This window comes from Thunnus thynnus, chromosome 6 (assembly GCF_963924715.1).
Source record: "Thunnus thynnus chromosome 6, fThuThy2.1, whole genome shotgun sequence".
Classification (NCBI taxonomy): Eukaryota; Metazoa; Chordata; class Actinopteri; order Scombriformes; family Scombridae; genus Thunnus; species Thunnus thynnus.
In genome coordinates this window covers 31873877-31895969 of record NC_089522.1, presented here as the reverse complement: position 1 = coordinate 31895969, position 22093 = coordinate 31873877, and the positions used below count along the sequence as shown (strand labels likewise).

Here is a 22093-nt window from a genome sequence, read left to right as displayed (position 1 = left end):
CCACCTGTCGATGCTGCAACTGTAGGAGCTACTGGGGTCACCCAGGACCCGTCCTCCTCATCATATTCCTCTGATGATGATGATGATGGCAATGTCTCTGGCATACCCTACTATAGGATGACACACCACATTATACTATGACACAAAATACTATACTAAGGCATAATATACTTTGACATGTCATACTATACTATGATACAACATATTATAACATATCATGCTACACTATGACACATCATATTATATTATACTATGACACAGCATACTACAGTATACCACGACCCAACATAATATACTTTGGCATACTATACATCTACTATACTATAACACACCATATTATACTATTCCATATTATACAACACTATACTACAAAGTAATGCAAAATAAGTTCAAGGATATCAAGAGACAGAAAGATATTAAATATCTTCATCAACTGAACAACTTTTTGTTTTCCATCAGGTCACGTGTTGATGACGCAGAACAACTCTTATAACTGATCAATAGAGAATAATCAAGTGAATAATTACCATTAATGAAGTCATTAGTTTCAGCTTATAAACTCTTGTCACCAGCAGAGGCAAGCATGCAGACTCTCCTCCTGCTGAGGTTGCTGGTTTGATTCCCATCCTTCAGGTCAGAGGTCAAAGGTCAGGAGACATGTCAGAGGAGCTTTCATTAATCTTTATTTTTCACAGAAGAAACATTCCACACAGACCGGACACATGTAGAAAAAAACTCTTTATGTCACTGGTGATGTCACTGTGACAGGGAAGAGGGGGAGGGGTCAGGGGTCAGGGGTCATTTCAAGGCACTATTTATTATATGAATATAGAAACAGGTGAGAGCAGATAAACAGGTGAGGAGGTCAGAGGTCACTTTGAGCTACAAACTGAAATGATCAATACGATCAATACCGTGATCAGAGTCAGTGAGAGGGTCGGCTGCTGTCAGGAAGCTACAGTGTGCTCGTCTAAACCAGAACTAATATTCATCATCGTCAGGGAGGTTAAGCAGTCTTAGAGGTCATTGATCAATAATCACTGATTTCATAAGGGGACAGCAGGAAGTGAACAGAGAGTCAAACATGAACGTCACCTCTGAGAAGAAAAACAATCAGAAAAACTTAAAGAGCACAAAAACAAAACAAAACAAAAAAAAAAACAGCAGAATAAAGTTCCAGAAAAGAAACAAAAGTAAAGTTTAACGTGATTTTTTTTTTTTTTTTAAGAGAAAACATCAAAAACACAGAAAGGTTCAGAAAACATCAGATTCCTGCAGGGAGGGAAATTAAAACTAGACTGAGAATAAAAGTGAACTCTTTAGTTTTCTTCTCATGATGCCTGTTAGACACCAGATTTAATTTAATAAGGCAACATGAGAACATGTTTGGAGGTCAGAGGTCAGCAGAGAGAAGATGACTGAATCCAAATGTCTGCACCTGCAGTTTGTTTCTATCTGGTGCAGTGATGAGAAACATTATTCCTCTGCTGTCAGGACACATCATAATAACTATTTACCTCTATGAGTTTATTTACTTGTTTGTGCTGTTAAGTGAAGCAAGTCATCAGTACGAGAGGAAACCTTTCAGTATTCAATGGAACATGAACTTTGTATGAAGACTTGAGTGTTACTCAGAGTTTTATTCCACCGCTGTTTTATTTAGTTTCTCTCTTTTTCCTCGCTTGTACTGAAGTGTGTCTGTGTGTGAGGAGGATCAATAGATCGGCTCATTTACATAATGTGTGAACAAACAAGACTACATCTGTAGATGTGAACGCGCTGCAGTGGAGAGAGACGTCTGGATTCAGTCATGAGATTTGATGGAGCAGTAACATGATGCTCTGACCACCTGCACAGCTAATCATTTAATCAATCAATCGACCTAGGGATCTGATGACAGGACAGTCAAGAGGTCAAGGTGATAATTTCCCTCATCACATTAAATCACCACCACCACAGAGTGACACACTTCTAACACTCCTCAACACAGTGTGCATGTGTGTGTGTGTGTGTCTACATATGCGTGTAGGTTAGAACGTATCTACTTTACCTTCCCATCTTCTCACCTGGCTGTAAGCTATCTGACAGTATTTGCGGCTGGTTGAGAGTTTAGCAGCAGCTGTCTTGACATCGGTTACTGTCACACGTCCTGCTGAGGTTCAACGTCTACGAGCTGTGTTTTATCTGTCGGGTGACTTCAATGTTTGTTGTTAACAGCAAAAATGACCACACAGCTCAAGCTCATTCTTTCTTCCAAATAACTCTTCTGTTGGCTTTAAGTTCCCTTCTGTAAATAAATTCATTTCATTTTTCCTGCCTGTTCTTCCAGCTGCCTCTCTATCATGACGGACTGCCCGCCCTTCTGGTGGCCGTGTTGTGCACTACAATACATCACGTTAACACAGTCTGTCACTTTTAACATAAAAAAAAGGGTGCAAATGTTTATGTGTAAATTGAAAATCAAACCTTCAGGATTTCTAAATACTGTGGTATACCTTAACACCTTAATAGCGCCAAAACCTAGTGTGTGTTTGTTTGTGTGTGTGTGCTCATGTCTGCAGCCAGGCGTGTTGCAGACACTGTGCTGCAGTCGCTCTGCGGTCAGGGCACAGCTCCAACATGGTCAACAGGAAGTCACTGAACTGAGCCGCCTGATCCAACGGCCACTCATACTTCTCCAACAGAACCTCGAACAGACCCCACGGCTTCAGACTTGAGATGTGACGCAGCTCACCTAACACACACACACACACACACACACACACACACGTACGCGCGCACACAGACAGGTGAGAGACAGACTACAGGTTAGTGACAGACAGACAGGTAAGAAACAGACATCACTGTACATTTTAGCTTAGAAAATATCTGGTTCCTTGATTAAAAAGTTGAAGCTACAAGCCTGCAGACAAACTAGAGTCAACTCCCAAGGTGCATTTCACTAACAAACAACCAATCACAGAGCTAACACGCCTCACTAACAGTGAGCTGAAGCTGAAGATTAAATTTTCAGACTCAGTTTTGGATGAATTCGGTAACCACGGCGATGTGTTTTGCTCACAATGTCAACAACAAAACATTTTGAATTCACAGCAGCTCTGATCGTCTGACTGGCTTCTTCTCAATAGCGACAGCAGCTGAGGATTATGGGTATTGTAGTATTTAGAGCCATCCGCCAAACCGACAGAAGAAACCTTTTAATTAATTCAGATTCAAACATGTATGTTATAATCCAGGCGAGTCCTGAGCTTCTGTGTTCAGTCGTGCTGATGACATCGTTAACAGGAACATTTAAAAACGTCTCACCTCTCCTGTTGAAGTATTCTCTGGAGTACCTGCCAGACAGAGCGAAGGGCACAGGGATCGGGCCGAGCAGCTCGATGATGTGAGCGATGTGATCTGAACATAGATAATTTGTGTTGTTGTAACTTCATGCTGAGTGGAGTACTGGATGTAGTACTCTAATACTGCAGTACTTTAGTATAGTATTGTGGTATAGTATAGTACTACACTGCAGCACTAAAATGTGTACTATGATGTTCAGTACCTTCATCTCTGGTGTAATCTTCTCCTGAATGAGGTTCAAACAGATAATCTCCTGTTGCCAGCTCAAACGCCTGAAATATTCACATCAATCAATCAATTAATCGATCAATACATCAGTACACTTTGTCAACATAAGAACAGTCCAGTGTGAACCTGCTGACCTCCTGCACACACACCTGAGGCTGTGATGCAAGGAGGAGCTCAAACAGACACTTAAAGGGCGGGTTCACAATTTCTCAAGTCTGTCTTAAATCTGCAGTGTGGAACTTTTACATATAAATGAACGTCCGTTACATTCAAGCCCTTCGCCAAACAAGTTCAAACAATGCTGCCAATCAATCACTGCCAGATAAATCTCTCTGTATTTCACAGCATACAGAGTTTTTAAATCTGGTGTCGGTGGTGACATTCTTGCACTGGCCGGATGGATGGATACTGTGGATGCTCTATAAGCAGAGCATGTGCACTAGAGACTTCCGTGGGCTGAGCAGCTAACTTCCAGTTAGCCCTCTGCTAACTTGAACGATGATAAAATAATTTAACCGTGCAGATCTTCTTGACTTTCCGAATGTTATGAGACCAAATGGATCAAATTCTGATAGTGAAACGAGTCATTTCACGGGGGTCGTGTGATGCTCGAAACAATTTATCCACCGTTTTACAGCCGCAACAGTAGCGACGGAGTAGACTACGGCAGAGCCTAAAGTACATTTGAAGGATCTTTTAATATCCAGTATGAACAGGAGGAATGATTACATCGAGGAAAACCTCTTTCACTGTTCATATGGACACCTGACTGCTGGTTTCACTCGGAAAATTGTGAACCCGTCCTTTAAAAAAACAAACTTGGGGACTGTTTGTAGAATTGTATTGCATGTCTACCAGCAGGACTCAGCACTTATTTATTACATGTATCTGCCGGCTGGTTACTGTACATATTTACATTTTACTCACTGAATATCTGTTCAACAAATAAAACATGACGTAGTGCAACAGATTAAACCATCCAACAGTTTAAAAAGTGGTTCAAATGAGTCCCACCTTGAACAGACTTTAAGTAAACGTAAGTACATTTTGTCAATAATACTACTTAAGTACAATTTTGAATGCAGGTGTGTGTGTGTGTGTGTGTGTGTGTGTGTGTGTGTGTGTGTGTGTGTGTATGTGTGTGTGTGTGTGTATGTGTGTGTGTGTGTGTGTGTGTTTGTACCATGCAAGCTGTGCTCCAGATGTCAGCAGGTGTTCCGTACTCTGCTCCAATCAGAACCTCAAGAGCTCTGTACTGTCTGGTCTGAATGTCTTCAGTGAAGTGTTTGTGCTGGATGAGAGAGACAGAGAGAAAGAGAGAGGATGTGTCTGATTGGTTAATGTTAAACAAACACAGATGAAGAAGTAATGATGATGAAGAGCGTCTCACCACCCAGCATGCATTTCCCAGATCAGCGATCTTCACTCTCAGTTTGTCTGCGTTCCGAGGATCCAGAGGACTGAGGACAAAATCTGACGCGCTGCACACTGAAGAGACAGAGATGATGTTACCTGTCAGGTGTGTGTATATACGTATATATTTATATTATATATATGTACATGTTTTTATTCTATTTATATTTATATACAGTATATATAAACATACTATATACTGTATATATTTATCTGTGTGCGTGTGATTAGTCACCATCTCGTCCGCTCGAGTATCCCGACTGTGTAGAAAGTGCTGACTCAGACGTTGCTGACATCACAGAGCTGGAGAACCCTGATAGGCCGGAGGCAGGGCTGGAGAAGCGGCCAGGGGCGTGGCCGTTACACCTGTCCTCCAACCAGGAGCAGTTGGAGTCTGGGCTCGCTTTGCTATTGGCTGTGGAGCAGGAAGTGTTGCCGTTGACGACCAGAGAGCCTGTGGAACACAGAAACACTTCAGCGGGAGCCTGTGAGCACCAAACAAGTTCAACCGAAGCACCTTTATTGTGTGATTGCTTCCAGCATCACACATTGTTCTTCTCACTCTTTATTCTTATTCCGTCTTCTGTACGTTTTTTGCCGCGTTTCAACTGCTGCATACTTTGTGCTATAAAAACCATTCAACTGTCAATCTGTGCAACTCATTCAGTAGATGTGTGCTTGTATTTTTCTGAAATGTAACATGTTTCAGCGATTTTATATAATTTTTTAAAACATTAAAATTTATAATGGCAGTCTATGGGACAAACCGTCCAACTGAGTTGGAACCTTGTTCACTTTGACACTCAACTGCTCGGAAGTCCCTTATCGTACAGACACCATTCAAACTGTAAAATGTTCACAAAACTTTGAACTTTCAAAGTTATCAGATTGTTTAGTGATATCTTTTGTCATTTTTCAGCAATTTAAGCCCAAAGTCAGGGGTTTTTCAGACTTTTTCAGGTCTCACCAGTGTGTCATGTGATTAGGCACAGTGGAGAGCACAGAAAATTTTAGACCAGAAATCATTCATTCTCATGTTAAAGTAGTCTTGCTTTCACTAATGATGTACAAATCTCTGGGCTTCAAGCTCTAGTTTAAGACAAATACATTTTCATCATCAAAAGGGAGATTTTCTTCCTCTCATTTTTGTGAATGTCTGTTGGCTCAGTGGTTTAGAACACTGTTCTCTGATCAGCTGCACCTTAGATGACAAGGTTGTGTGTTCGATACCTGCTCACTGCAGTGCTCCTCATAATATTGCTCTCATGTACAAAGTTGCTTCACATCTTTATCCTGTACCATAATTCAATTCCACTCTAGCTCACCTTAACATTATTACCTAAAATGTGGATTGATATGCTTGTTAAAGACATCTTTTCCTGTACTACATAGCATGTGTGAGTAGTCCACTGGTTTAAGCTCATGACACTTCTGAACTCCTTTTAGATCCAAAGACTGTGAGTGCGAGCCCCGCTTAGGGCAGAACTCAGAAGAGTTAAAGGATGAAGGAGCCCAGGTGATGTCAATCTGCTTAATGAGCTGAGCTGAACTGCTTTGTCAATTTCATGCAATTGACAGACTAAATAGCAGAATCTGGCCTGACATTCCTGTGTGACATATTAGCTCAGTGCATAACATGTTTGTCTTACATGCATGAGGGTGTAGGTTCACTTCCACCCATTGCAGATTTTAGTCTTGCTAGATTTTTCAATAGTGTTCAGCTTCCAGTTATGCAATCTAAATTCGCTTTCAGCAATCACACGCAACATCTACAGAAATTGCATTTTCTAGTTATCTATTAATACAGTATCAGAAGCAGAGTGTACTCACCGTTACTGTCTGTGTCGTCAGGCTGTAAAAACACACCGTCTTCTTCCTCCATCCTCTGAACAAAACAAAAACACAAACATGTATTCTGAAGGGAGCAGTCATATCCTATTTAATTATGATTGGCTGCCTTGACATTATAAATTACAGTGGTAGTAAGTAGTGGAAGTAGTAGAACAGGCTGTATTAACAGCAGCAGTCCATCAGTACTATTACAGTAATATTATAGTAGTAATAGAGTAGAACCTAGAGTGCTTTACTTAAAGAACATCATGAAATATTAAATCTAAAATCAATAATAAAATCAATTAAAATACAGTAACATTTGTTATACCATGGCAACTGAGATAAGACTGGATTCTGATTGGCTGGCAGGTGTGGATTCATTTTTAGTAACAGACAATATAACCAGACAACTGTGACACAGGTGTTTGTTCGAAAACGAATATTCGATTCTCTGAAGACTGAAATGTATGTAAAAGTCTTTATGCCATTACCACTAAATTAATGCAGTATTATGGCTGTGTTAGAGAAGGGTCTAATTGCAGTCTTGCAGACTTAGACGACCCACCCGCTTCACTACACAACACACCCGCCATGATGTTCTTACCCTAATGGACTGTTAGCAGCTATATTACGGCAGTGTTACGGCTGTATTACAGTAATATTACAGTACCTGTATGTCCACTAGTCTCTCCTCTAACAATCTTTGTTGACGCTTTGCTTTTCTCTTCAACTTCTTCTTCTTGTTTTTAGACAGTTTACCAGCCTACACACACACACACACAGACACAGACACACACACACACACAGGATGGTGAGAGAGACAGCAGAACACAAAGTGAAGTTTCTATACAACAACAATGTAATAATGCTGTTTAAGAGCTCACACACACACTTTGCGTTACTGACACTACAAGACTACTGAACACACACACTTCCTGCATTTTTGGAGGGGGGGGGTGACACATGCAACAACTGGACGGGAATCAAACAGTGACGTTAGCATTGCAGTATGTGCTGTGCATCTGAAGGACGACTTCCTGCTCAGAGTTTTTTTTTTTTTTTACATTTTACATCCAACCAGCTGGACTTTTTTTTTAATCCAATCATCTCGCAGCCTTTTTCTGCGGTTAATGACACCTGGTGGACACACCTGAAATACCTGAAGGGCAGTAACCAATGAGAACACAGCAGGCGTCACACCTGGACACTTACCTGTAGATCCCTGGGAGCCGTGCTAACTAGAGAGAGAGACACAGAGGCAGACAGACAGACAGGGAGAGAGGGAGAGAGACAGGAAAAGAACATGAGAAACAGGAACAGAGGAGGTGAAGATGGAGAAGTGAACATGAAGACGGGAATAATTAAAGAGAGACAGACAGACAGACAGAGACAGACAGGAAAAAACAGAAGAATTAAAACTGTGTAAAAAAGAGAAGAGAAGCAGACAGCTCAGAAAGCAGATAGACAGACAGACAGACAGACAGACAGACAGGCAGACAGGTGAGACAGCTGTCTGTCTGTCTGAGCAGAGTGGAAATCACAGCTCCCAGTAACACTGCTGTCTGACTCCACTGGAGACAAACTGACTGAAGTGAGAATCACAGAAGGATCCATATAAACCTCTGAGAGAAACTGAGGCTGTATTACTGATCAATCTATTCGTGTTTTCATTGATTCGCTGATTACCACCTACAGGGCCCCTTCATACTGTGTGATTATAGATTTCTGTCTTGTCGCACTGTGAGACACAGTCTAATGAAAGCTTGACTCGGATCCGTCTCTGTCCTACAGGTTTTAAATTGTCTGAGTGTCAGGATTTCGGTCTTCAGGGCTCAGTGGACGTGACGGTGAAAGCGTCTCACAGAGAGATCTATTATGAATCAGCTGAGGACATGACAGCTTACGGTTGCTTGGTATCATAGTTACATCAACACGCTTTTGTGGCTTTGTGCGCAGGCGTTAGAAATGGTGCCCGTAAGAGGAAGCGATGGGAATATTTTTGACAATAAATAGAGCTCAAAGCTTTCGGGATATGTTTGGCTGCTTTTGGGAGATGGATATACATAGTGCGATAGAGCATTTGTTCCCCTAATCATATCTGTGTGAGCTGGTTTAATTTGTAAATTTACTTTTTTTTTTATTGCGTAACTCAAATTTCAGCAAATCTCACAATTTTACTAAAATGTTTAGAAGAACGTTTTTGGTCTTCAAACACTGTAAAAGTCTAAAAACTGTTCGAACAGTGAACATCACAAACGTTGGAGTCAGTCTGTCTCAGAACACCAGTAAATGCTGTTTACAGGCATATCTGTCGGACCAATCACGTCGCTGCTCCTCACCTGATGACCCAGAAGGGGGCGGGGCTCCAGCTCTTTGCCAGATGGTCGCCTCAGCTGCCAGTCTCCTGATGTAAACCTCATCAGCGTCCAATAAGATGTTCTCTGGTTTGATGTCTGTGTGGATAATCTTACACTTGGTGTGGAGGTAGTCCAGACCCTGCAGCACCTGAACACACAAACACACACATGCAAGGTCATGTCACAGTCTCTGATGTCAGGACTAAGTCTACAATGGATGATGGGACTGTGTTACCTGTGTGTGTGTGTGTGTTTTACCTGTCTGATGATGGTCTTGACGCAGACCAAAGGAAGTCCCATGTAGTTGGACTTAATGATCCACTTTAACAGCTGATGACCCAGAACCTCTAAAACCATACAGACATCTGAGAGAGGCTAAGGAAACTACTGACTGACATACAGCTGAGAGACAGAGAGAGAAACAGACAGGTGATGATGAAGGATACGGACTCCGTTGACTCCGGAGATCTTGAAGTCGTCGATCAGCTGGACGGTGGTTTCTCTGTAGGGGTCAGAGGGGTCACTATCCCTCACCTGGACACAAACAGACTGGTTACCTTCTGCCCTGATGACAGTGTGTTATTGTTTTTTTCAGTGTAATAACAGCAAAAACTGGGTATTTAGTTTTAGAATTATTATTCAGCTTTTGTCATACAAATCATATTGTTTGCTTTTAGCCCTGTAGCAACTGTTATATTGTCTGCTACTAGTCCACAGCCCAGGGGTTGGGAAACTCACACATCTGAGCAGTTTGATCTCATCCAGAGCCGTTTCAGTATAATGTGGAGCACTCTTTACCACCTTCAACGCCACAAAACGCTTCTTCCTAAAGCAGACAGAGACACAAGTTGAGATGTTGTGACTGAACGGGTTAAATACAACCAGTGCTGATGCTATAAAAGTGTTTCAAAAAAAGATAAACTGTGTGTGTTATTGTGTGTTACGTACTGCAGATCCCAGCAGAGCCACACGGTAGAGAAATGTCCCCAGCCGAGTTTTCTGACAACGTGGTACCTCCCGTTAAACAGATCACCAATCTTCACCGGGTAGTAACCACCTGGAACACAAACACAACAGAATAAACTGTAGAGAATACAGCAGGGAACCAGAGAGACTGTAGATATCACTGTGAAAACCCAAGTACCGGTCCGTGGTCTGGGGGTTGACAGCAGGTCGCATTCAGACTGAAAACAGCAGTGCATGAAAAAATGGAGCCCTCCCATTGATTTGAATGGGGGCAGTGTGTTTATACAGCAGGGGTGCCACCGCAGATGGCTTGGCAAAAAATACGCAGTGGTCATCCAGCAAAAACTTATGCTGCAACGCAACCCGACGTCATCCAGCAAGGCGCTGTGTTGGCCAATCATATACACCCAAGCGCACATTCTTGGATTACTTTGTAACGTGGACGCTGTGTTTGACTGTTTACCTCGCAATTGTCACAATGACAGATAAAACAACTGCCACTGTGAAACTTTCCAGAGCTGTAAAATCCTGTCCATGAGTTTTACAAACCGCTTTGCAGTGTTTTAACCTCTATAAAAGCATTAATCCATACCTCCAACTCCACTTCCTGGATCATATCTAATTGTCTCACCGGTACCTCAAACAGCACGACCCCACCACTGCAGCCCCTGTACTGTTTTAACATAGGGCAGTTTTCCATCTGAACATGGCCTTAAAAGTTTTCCCGCATCACCTATATATATCTAAGAGGTCTAAGAAAGGAAATCTTTAAGTGTTAGATCTGAGTATCTGGTCCTCTTGGAGTTTCTGGGTGGGTCCTGGTGAGGACACCACCTGGAGGATCCATAGTTCAGTCAGGGAACTTCAACAACACTTGGGCAACGATTGAGAAGCCTGGAGGAGGGTTACTGGGAGGAACATGCAGCCTGATCTGAACCTGAGCACTGCTAGTCATTTATTGTTCCTAATGAACATCATGTTTGAATATTAAGTGGTTGATAAGTAGACCTTGTGGCAGAACACCAAAGACTGATGATCAACATCACAGTCTTTTCATCAGATCTGTGTCTGTATGTCTTTAACACTCTGAGAGGATCAGATTTGTCAGCTGATAATCATGTGGTGGTGAGTTTGATCAGGTAGTAGGGGAAACTGATGGACAGACATGGAAAATCCAAATGAGTAGTGAGGGTGAACTCAAAACATCTGGCAGAGGCCCCCTGTCCAGAGTTTTTCCTGCATCCCAAGGAAGGCTGAGAACATGGAATCTGAGTGGGCCATGTTTAAAACCTCCATTGCGGAGGCAAAGTCAGTGGTTCCTGACTAATAAGATACTGGTGGAGACCAGCTGTGAAGGAGGCAGTCCAGCTGAAGGAGTCCTTTCACACTTCGTTGGCCCAGGGGACTCCTGGAGCAACAGACGGGTATCTGGAAGCCAGAAGGACATCTGTGGTCACAGAAGCAAAAAGTCTGGCTTGAGAGGAAATGGGGAAGGCCATGGAAAAAGACTTTCAGTTGGCCTCGAGGTCTCTCAGAAAGGGCAGGCAGAGCTTAGCCCAGGCTGTTTTTAGCAAGCGATGGACAACTACTGACTAAGGATATTAACAGATGGTTGAGGGAACACTCGAGGAAGTTGCTGACTCACCCATCCTCTATAGAGGAGGCAGAGCTGGAGGGCTCAGGGGAAGTAGTCTTATCCATTTTTCTGGCGAAGGTCATTGAAGTAGGTCAAAAAGCTCCACACTGGCAAGGCGCCAGAGGTGGATGAGATTCACCCTGAGAAGCTGAAGGCTCTGGACAATTTGGGCTGTTTTGGTAGACACATCTTTCCATCCACATAACGGTTGGGGACAATTTCTGTGGACTGGCAGACCAGGGTGGTTTCCTTTTGTTTAAAAAAAAGAGGGTAAACTCCAACCATCAGGACATCTTTCTAGGTTGCCTGAATGGGATAGTTGGGACCTTACAAAACTTAGAAAACGCCATCTGCTTGTTGTATAACCGGAGTGAGCTATGTCCACATTCTCTGAAGGAAATCAAACATGTTCTCAGTGAGTGTTGTGCTCCACCATCGATGAGTCTTGTCACAGATTCTGTTTGTGATTTTCATGGAAAGAATCTGAAGGTGCAGCTGAGGTGTGCAGAGTCTCCAGAATGATGAATGATGACATCCCTGATTACATCCCTGCTTTATGTGGAAGATGTGGTTCAGCTGTCTTCATCAGACTGTGAACTCCAGCGTGCACTGAGATGTTTGCAGCATTGTGTGAAGATGTTGGCAAGAGAGTCTGAGGCCTCTGGTACTGGATGCAGTCCAGAGGCCTCAGACTCTCATGCCAATGTCTTGGAAACAGGAAAGAGTGAAATGTTCTCTTCAGGAGGAGAGTGAGTCTCTGCCCCAAGTAAATGGAGTTCAAGTATCTCAGATTCTTGTTCACAAGTGAGGGTAAGATGGAGGGTGTCAGGTCAGCAGTAATGCAGACCCTGTTATCAAACTCTTGTGGTTCAGAGGGAACAGAGCCTGAAGTTGAGGCTCTGTTCCAGTCCTCAGCTGTGTATCTGGTCTCTGGGTAGTTACTGACAGAATGAGATCTAAACAGCTGAAGTGCATTTCTTTGGCAGGGTGTCTGGACTCAGCCTTAGAGACAGGGTAAGGAGCTCAGATATCCAGGAGGAAGAGGAGAACCATTGGTGAGGAGGTTCAGCATCTGATCAGTATTCTGGACAAACTGGGAGGAAACCCGGGGAAGAGCCAGAACCCACTGGAGGGATTATATATCCCATCAGCCCTGAGAATGTCTCTGGTTCCTCCAGGAGGAGATGGGGCAGGTGGCTCGGTAGAGCGACATACAAACTGCCACTGCAACTGGGACCCAGATAAACAGCGGAAAATGGATGAATGGATGCATCAAATTCTCATCAACCAAGACCAATCAAAACTATCTATTTTGGATAATTTATCCAATCTCTCCAGGTAATTGCAATTTTTTGATTGCAATAATTCAACGTTAATTCAAGAAATCTTATTTGCGAGAGCTTGCAATTTGCTAAATTACCGATTCTTTTCCGCATGAACACCGCTCGTGGCTTGTAATTTGGACCAATTTTTGCATTTTGTGTTGTGGTAGCTTACATCATTGGAGCGCATAGCTTGCATTCAGCAAGGATATAAATGGAACTCAAGCACAGTATTTTCTTTTTTTATATAATGGCTCTCATGTTCAGAAAATACATTTAAAATAAGCACTGAAATATAGTTGTTTCTGTGATATGTGATATGTAGTATGTTTTTTATTGAAGGAAGTGATTACATATGACTTTTCATTGATAGTAAATAAAAAAAATTGCATTATTATTCCAGTTCCCTTGATTTTACTGCAAAAAGAACACATAAAACATTGCAAATTGTTTTGCAATTTTTTGCAAAAGCTGCTGCAAAATCGAGCATTTTTGGCCACAATAATCACAAAACATTCTACATATATTTGGCTCACTATATTGGAGTTGACCTACAGAGAGCTATTGAGATTTTATCAACATTAATGTTAACGGATCAAAGACTTTCTGTGAGTCTCTTGTTCAGTTTTCTCTGATAAACTCACCTTTACAATAATCTGAAGGGTCTTCCTGCTCTTCATCATCAGAGCCCAACAGGTGTGCAGGGGGCGGCGTCAATTGAGGAGGGGGCGGACTCATAGTCGTTGGGGGTGTGGTCAGATGAGTGGGGGCTGATGCCATCATGGGAGGCAGGCCGATGGGCGGGGCCAGAGAGTCAAGGGGACAGAGGAAAGAGGCAGAGGAGGAGCAGAGAGGGGAGTAGAGGTGGGAGGAGACACTAGAGGTAAAGGTTACCGAGTTCAGCAGGAAGGGGTCAGGGTGGGAGGGGCTTAATGGAGGGGTGGGAGGAGCTTTGGCAGGATGCTGGGCAGAGGGACTGTGGGTAATATTCTGGGGTAAGGTTGGAGGTGATTTGGAGGGATGCTGGGATTCTGTTTTCCTACCAGACAGACTCTGGGAGACATTTTCAAAAGTTCTGTGAGGCAATCTGGAGGAATTCTGGCTAATATTTTGGTAAACAGTTGGCGGTGATTGGCTGGGACTATAGGTGGGACTTTGAGATGTGGCAGGAGGTGATTGGCTGAAGATCTGGGTAGTCACTGGCACAGTCAGGGGGGGAAGCGGGGCAGTTTGAAAGGTATTTTCAGGAAATCTTGGGGCTGGTAAAGGGGTATCTACTGTATCCAGAGGGGGTGGTGTGCTCTGGCGGGTATTCTGGGGGCGTGGTGAAGGTGCTCGGGGGTCACTCTGGGGGCGTTGGGGGCTGTTTTCATTGGGTAAGTGTGGGAGTTCTTGTTGGGGTACTGTAGTGGTTTCATTGGTATCTTCAGGATGTGTTGGCGTATTTCCTATTGGTGTGGTAGTTTCTGGAGTATTTTGGGGGGGCAGCTGGGTGTTTTGGGGATAACTCTGCGATGGTGTCGGGGGCAGGCTGCTGTCAGGGTTCAGACTTTGAAGATCACAGAGGTCATCAGACCTGAAACAGAAAAAAAGTAAGTTATTAATTTATTGCTCATCAGATCATCTATCAGAGGCATAAGATAGTAACAGCTTTTCTACACTAAAATGCTGTCCAGCTGCAGGAAATGAAATGTATTTTCTTCACAGGGTGAAGTAAAGTGCTACAGTGTGAGTTGGATTGTTAATGCTGGAGTAAACGTTAGTCTCTAGGTGATTGAGTACCAAGGATTCACTAAATACTTTCTCTGCAAACATCATTATTAACTTGATAATTACATACAACATGAAGATTAACTTTACGATAACTCTAGTGTGTTGCACTGTAAACTGTCAGAATGCTACACTTCCCTCTCTGTTCAGTTCAACCTTTTTTGTTCCGTCAAAAAAAAAAAAAAATTTCTGAAATCCATAAATTGATTCAGAATCACAGAAGAATTGAGATTCTTGTGTGAATACATTTTATCACCCAGCCCAATTTTTTTATTGGGGTATATGCACACACCACCTATAAGCTTTGTAAAAGTAGAATTCATGGCAGAGCTGTTGTATTGAATTGCATTAGATTGCACAGGTGTTCCTAATAAAGTGCTTGGTGAGTGTATGCACCTGAAACAACAGACACACACCAACACAGAGGCCTACATTGTTTTCAGTCTGACCACCAAAGAAGCTTTATAAATAAAATCTTACTAACATGTTGATATGTCTCTGACATTACATTCCGTCCTCCATCATGTCTGTTTACTCTGAGATTACGGTCTCTTGTCAACTGTACCACTTTATAGTAGTCATTTGCCTGTCAGCATCACCTCTCTCCTCTCTTGTTCCTGTAACTGTCTCATAAAGGCATAAAGCTAAAAATAAACTAAGAACATCAGTCAGTCCTGAATGGTGGCACTGCGGAGTCCAACTTCAGATTGTGGGTGATGACATCATAATGACGTCACTGTAACCAGGTACATTCAACTGAATTATGCTGCATGAAACAGTCAACATGGATCATATATCTGTGAAACACACACACACACACACACACACACACACACACACACACACACACACACACACACACTGTAACACACACATACTGCAACACACACACAGCTGCTCTGAGTCATGGACATTGTTGAGGTTTGCCGGAGCTGCACTGAAATAGACTGCAGAGTGTGTGTGTGTTGTGGGATCATGATTCAGTCTCTGGTTCTATTAATGGATCTGAGTCGCACTGGGCTGAGCACCAAACCTGTTTGTGTCAGCAGGTCACCAGCTAGCTTAGCACAAAGACTGTAAGCAGATGGAAACTGTTAGCCTAGCTATTTAATTCCCATGTCGTATCTGGTTTACTCAACAGGTTTAATCATTTGTCTTTTTTTTTATTTTATTTTTTATCAGAAGCTCAATGGAATACATTGGTTTTAAATCCTATTCACTGAATAATTGCCATAAAAACACTAGGTTTGGTTGCTCTCAGTTTGGTCTGGCAGGCACAACATTTCTCTCTCTCTGTAATGGAAACATAAAGCTTCACAATCACCACATCCCAGAGGACCCAGGATGGAACCCTGTGGAACTCCACAGGACTGTCACTAGTCCATTCTGGAGTCAGCTGGTTTAATTTACATTAAAGTTAGGACAGAGTTCAAACCAACAACCCCACTAAGGACTGTGATATATCAAAGGGTCATCAATATTTGTTTTTTTTGCCTTTATGTACAGTCGAAAGTACAGAGAGACAGGAAACATGAGTAGAGAGAGGGTCTGTAGCCTGAAATTATGTGCGAATGCTGCGGTTTGTTATATGTGTCTTAACCATTAGACTACCGGGGCAGGCAACTCCTAAAAATTCATTAATTACCGTGAAGATAAGATGGTCAAGATGGCGCAGTGGAGGGCTGCCCCGGTGTTGTGCTCTCTGGTACTTTTCCTGTTTTTATTCATTTGTGCGGTCTCTGGTTTGGGCTGGCCACCAAACAGAACAGGAAAAGACTACAACAGACAGCAGATCATTGGTGCTGACCTGCCCACCATCCAGGATTTGTACACCTAAAGAGTCAGGAAACGGGCAGGGAAAATCGCTGCAGATCCCTCACACCCTGGTCTTCATCTGTTCCAACTTCCCGCCTCTCATAGGTGCTACAGAACTGTATGTCCATGTGTATCTACTGAACATTGTTGTGCATAAGAACGAGAGCCACTAGAAACCGATGTCAAATTCCTTGTATGCATCACCATACATGGCCAATAAAACTGATTCTGAGCAGCATCTCTGAATTTGAACCTTAAAACAAGTAAGGTGCAGAGTCAAGGGTCACTTTGACCTGATTACTAACATGTTTGATGGTTTTCATGGTATTTGATCAATTTTAACAGGTTCTTACACAATAAAAACTCCACCATCCATTCAGAAACCCATTAAAATCCCTTTTAATATCATAATGTTGTAATCAATCTGTCAATTATCCTCTCAAATCCCAGATTCCTTCAGTGGATGGTATTTTCAGTTAAAAAGTTAATGGACCAAGGTCGACAGTGATGAGGACCACCCCACTGTGAGATGCTGTGTGTACTCACTGCTGGTCAACAATTAGCTTCAATGCTAACTCCTGCTAAAACCACAATGTCTCCTTTCTACATTTCTATTCATACACAAAGTGCAGATTGATCTGGTTTGAACAACAGATTTACACATCACTACATTAAAACACTACATTAAATATTCACACAGATAAACTTTGACTGAACTAGCTTCTAACATCTGACCACACTGAACTGTGTTTCATGTGAATCTGTCAGATCTGTCTGATCCACTTAATAATGTCAATATCAGCCCCAATACCAATTAGATCACCGCATCAGCTCTTATTGATGGATTTATAATTAGTTGGCGCAACATGTCTGTTCAACAAACAAGATACAACAAAGTTTCTTAGTGAAACTCATCCCACAAGCTGCAAATTATGTTTCTCTCTCTCTCACACACACACACACACACACACAGAGCTAAACTTAGCCTCAGTGTGTATCCGTGTGTGTGTGTGTGTGTGTGTAGGGAGGTCATCGGTGTGTCTGGTCTACGGTCTCTGCTGGTTTCTTACCCTCCTTCCTCTTTTCGGACTCTCCGGTTCTTTTTGCCTCTCCGCCGGTGCTTCTTGCCGGTGGAGGCGGGGTTTCCAGTTCCAGCGCCGACCGCTGCTGAGAGAAGACAAAGATTCACATTCAGCTACACGCCACGTCCTCCGTGAACACACCTCCAGTTCATTAACACGAGGTTCCATTGGCTCACATCGAACTCCATTTAAAAATTTGGAAATTAAGAGATTTGTTCCACATTAACAACCATTTGACTCCTGGAACACGAGTTAATCCCTTCAGAGAATTATGAGGAGTCTTCTTCTTATCCTTTATGTAACCAGGTATAAATCTCATTGAGATTAAAATCTATTTTTCAAGGGTGACTCGACCAAGAGAGCAGCATAAACATTGTTACAACAATGAATACAAACAACATAAAGAGACAAATACAACTGTCACACACTACAAACGAGCGAACACAATATCCAGTTAATATACAATAACTGATTACAGACTAAATCCAGTTATGATGCATAAGGTACAATTTTCGAAAACTATTTCAGCGAAACATTTAAGAGAAATTGACCAAGAGTATTATATTCTCAATCCTTTAAAATCAAAATTATTCCAGGAGGAAGGGGAAGTGTGTTTAAAGGCGGTTTTTTGTCTCTTTAATCTCTTCTTACTTTAATATTCATATCATACACCAAACAGCATTAAAAAAATCTTGAAATGTGACACTTTTTTTCTGCATTGGCAAACTTGAATAAATGCTGGAAAATGACTTGAGATCTAAAAAATATCCTTCTTTGTGCTTTAATTTGGCAAAAACTTAGTTTTATATTACAAATATAACATTAAATGTATCACTTTTTTTTTTTAGGTCAGACATCATACACACTGTGATGCAATTAACCCAGATACATATCACATACACATTCAAACACACATGACAACAAACCATCAGCATACAGAGGTATAAATATACACATCCTGAAGTGCTGCAGTGACCAGCATGAACCAATTATAAAAGCTCAGATTTAAGGTAAGTAAATGCTACCTGGAGGATCACACTTGTGCTGAATTTACCAGCAAATATTTAGTTTTAGAAAAACTCTAAAGTCATTTCTGACTAATTTTCTGAATGGAGTATGGCAGAGAAGGTTAGACTAAATCAAATTATAAGAAAACAAAAAGAAAACTATTTGACTGGAATGCTGTTTGGCCCTAAAAAGAGACAGTGGCAGGTTACATGACCACTGTGGCCGATCCAAAACTAAGGAAATCCTTGACTACGCTCAGACTCAGTGAGCACAGACCAGGCTCCCCAGAGAAAACAGACTGAGCGAGCACCCACTGCACGCAGCAGGAGGTGGAAATCCAGCTGCACTTTTGAATCACCTGCTTAATGCACCAAGACATCAGAGACATATACGACCCACAGAATATAACCTCCCAGAGAGATTTTGAAAACATGGCTAATAACAAAAAAACTTCCATATCTGCTGGGCTGAAATACAGCGATGTGCAAACATAGCAGCAAGATCTGTGAGCTGTTGTGACCAGAAAAGGGTGTCCAATGCACTGACCATTTGCACGTGCACGTGCTGATCTCTGTACATACTTACTGTACATAAATACAGATCAGATATCTTTGCGTACACTTGTTTATTTAGTTCTCACTTACTTGTATTTACATATTAAACTGGAATTTCTAAATTTTTTCTATTTTATTTTCTCTTTACTTATCTGTAGATATATGTTTCAACAGCAAAAAATAATCTTCTGTTTGAAATTTTAAGTTAATTTTAGTTATTTGTATGATCACTCTGTTAATTTGTTGTCATTTAATTTTTGTTGTATTTTCCTAAATTATGTTAGCTTTTTTTTCTTTTATTGTTGTTTGTTTTTCTCCTTGAGGGGAGGATCCGCTGTATAAGCAAGTGGATTCTTGACCTCTCCTGTCACATCTTTAATATTTATTATCTGGATATTATGCAGTCTTGTGTGTATGCAAATACATAAATTAAAATAAAACATTGACCTATTCTTATTATATAATGTTGCAATGTGACATATTATCTCATTCTGTTTATTCTAATAGATCTTTACTTACAGTATGTAATTTTTTGTTTTATACATGTATGTTTCCATATAAAGCTCCTTTGAACTGAACTGAGAGACAGCAGCAGCAGTCGCAGGCTGGTACCGTTAGCCAATGCTACCTAGCATAGCATGCTAGCCGTGCAAACCGGAGTTCAGCGTGTTGATTTAAAGGACACCGAATCAGACACCAAACTGCACCGACAGCACTGACAGCTGCACCGGGACATAGATACGGTTCTGGAGTACTTTACCTATCAACATCCTGGCTCCCAGTCCCTAAACCGAACCGGGTCAGAGCGGTCTATCCCGGTTGGACTGACGGTACTTTGACAGCTAGCCTGTTAGCCTCCGTTAACCTGCTGAATTTCACCAGAACCCGGCGGTGGAAGCAGCAGACAGTCCGGTTCAGACTGTCCACAAGTTAACCCGGGTCAGAGCGGGTCAGTGCGGTGCAGCGTGGTGAGCAAGTGGCCTGTCAGCTAGCCCGTTAGCCCCGGTTGTTAACAGCTGACGGTCCGCTGTCCGTTAGTTAGCTCCGTTAGCTCCGTTAGCTCCAGCAGCAGACCGATAGAATAGCGGCTCTTCCTGCAGCCCGGCCCAGTCACAGTACCGGTCAGCACCGGGTCTTCTCGGTTATTCTGGGTGTGTTTTATTTGCTGTCTCGGTCCTACCGTTCATGGTCTCAACAGCTGCTGACAGTCTGACATCGGACACCGGGATGTGCGCATGCGCAGTGGCTGGCCATGCTGGGCCGGGCTGTGCGCATGCGCAGTGACCGGCCACGCTGGGACTGGACCCAAACTGGGACAGTCCCAGAGGAAATAGTCTATGGAAACCCTAAACCTTAGAAAACAAATTATGAAATGTTATCTTGATATGATAAATCAAGATTAATTTTGACGCAAAATATCAGAATGTTACGTCATATATAAATTATAAACCCATCATTTTTGTCTGTTTTCCATGTTGTATTCCTGTAATTTGTCTTTCTTGGTCTATTCTGTAAACAACGTCGGTTTCATGTCTGTCCGTCCTCTGTTGCTCTTCATGAGGGCCTTTCCATTTTTTCCCGTCAAAGTTTTTCCTTATTCAAATGGAGGATCTAAGGACAGAGGGTGTTGTATTGATGTACAGGTTGTAAAGCCCCCTGAGGCAAATTTGTGATTTGTGATATTGGGCTATACAAATAAAAGTGACTTGACTTGACTATAGGTCTATTTCTATTTTCCTAATATTTAATTTTCTTCTTCGTGGCAGAAATGGGCTCCCACATGATTCCTCTCAGGACAAACAAGAAAAATAAAAGGTCTCATGGGTAGCCTATCTCCTACTATGTTTAGTATCTCTGTCTTGTCTCTTATGCCTAATTATAACTGAATAAATCAGCACTATCGGTTTGGTTTGATTTTATTCTGTCATAAAACAACCTTCACATGAAACACTTTTCCACATATTCACCAGTAAAACCAAACAAAAGCAGACAGATTCAAAATTACTGTTGTGAAGAGCAGGTCTGGAGGAGGAGCTGTGTGAGGAGGAGCAGGAAGGAGGAGGACCCTGGCTTGATCAGAGCCTATATATACAGGATTGAGTTCAGGTATGAGCCCTTTCCACTTACCTGCAGCAGAATTCTCTACTGGAAACAATTGCTTGTCTGAGTGAAATTGTGAGTTTTTTTGCTCCTTGTACATTTATGTTCATAGTATCTTAATGCTTGGAATATTTTTGTTGCTTGCAGCCATAGATATTTGCTCCAAATGAATGAAGTTTAATGTATAGTGATAATATGATATCTACTTTCTATTTAGAAAAAAAGCAGTATCAGTTGTTGTCAGCCTTCACTGCCTAGATCAGCTACCACCTGTCTATATCAGCCTATAACCTGCCAAACCACCTGCAACAAAGACATACAATAAACAGTTGAATTGGATTCCTCCGGTGTTTTATTGTGCCTGACAGAACCAAATCAGCATACCCTTCTTACATTCATTCATAGCAAGTATTTTATAATTACATTTTCCGTCATAGAGACACTAAAGTCTCTAGTGATGAAAGAGAATTTATATTCTTTATTGAAATGAAACCCGGTAACACCATCCTGTAACAATAGTCTATAACAATGCTTTACTTTTATCATCAGCAAAATCTGATGTCACAGTTTATGAGCTTCTACAAAACCTTTGAGGTGTCCATTAAAGCAGCCATTCTCAACCAGTGGGCCGTGACCCACAGGTGAGCCTCAGAGCGTCATCTAG

General features: G+C 42.0%; 1 protein-coding gene across 4 annotated transcripts; it reads right to left on the bottom strand.

Moving 5' to 3' along the window:
• Positions 1 to 660: 660 nt before the first annotated feature.
• On the bottom strand, positions 661 to 20593 carry srpk3 (SRSF protein kinase 3). 4 transcript variants are annotated; one of them, XM_067593404.1, is made up of 17 exons: positions 20510 to 20593; positions 17756 to 17852; positions 13745 to 14676; positions 10125 to 10233; positions 9915 to 10002; positions 9623 to 9710; positions 9435 to 9541; positions 9159 to 9324; positions 8032 to 8057; positions 7490 to 7582; positions 6817 to 6871; positions 5222 to 5440; positions 4964 to 5061; positions 4757 to 4864; positions 3548 to 3617; positions 3307 to 3399; positions 661 to 2734 (listed from the first exon to the last, which is right to left on the bottom strand). In XM_067593404.1, the coding sequence occupies exons 1-17, from the start codon at positions 20514 to 20516 to the stop codon at positions 2550 to 2552; spliced, it is 2541 nt and encodes an 846-aa protein (XP_067449505.1). In that variant the 5' UTR covers positions 20517 to 20593; the 3' UTR covers positions 661 to 2549. The 4 variants fall into 4 exon arrangements, with proteins under 4 accessions (XP_067449505.1, XP_067449504.1, XP_067449502.1 ...); XM_067593403.1 differs by having other exon boundaries at positions 17756 to 17849; positions 20510 to 20587; XM_067593401.1 differs by having other exon boundaries at positions 20090 to 20578.
• Positions 20594 to 22093: the final 1500 nt, after the last annotated feature.

Bases quoted from the DNA above. Each gene is read 5' to 3' on its own strand.
- srpk3 (XM_067593401.1), bottom strand. The intron at 8,058-9,158 runs GTGAGGAGCAGC...CTCTCTCTCTAG, and splicing joins GCCCCCTTCTGGGTCATCAG to TTAGCACGGCTCCCAGGGAT. The intron at 3,400-3,547 runs GTACTGAACATC...ATCTATGTTCAG, and splicing joins AGATTACACCAGAGATGAAG to ATCACATCGCTCACATCATC.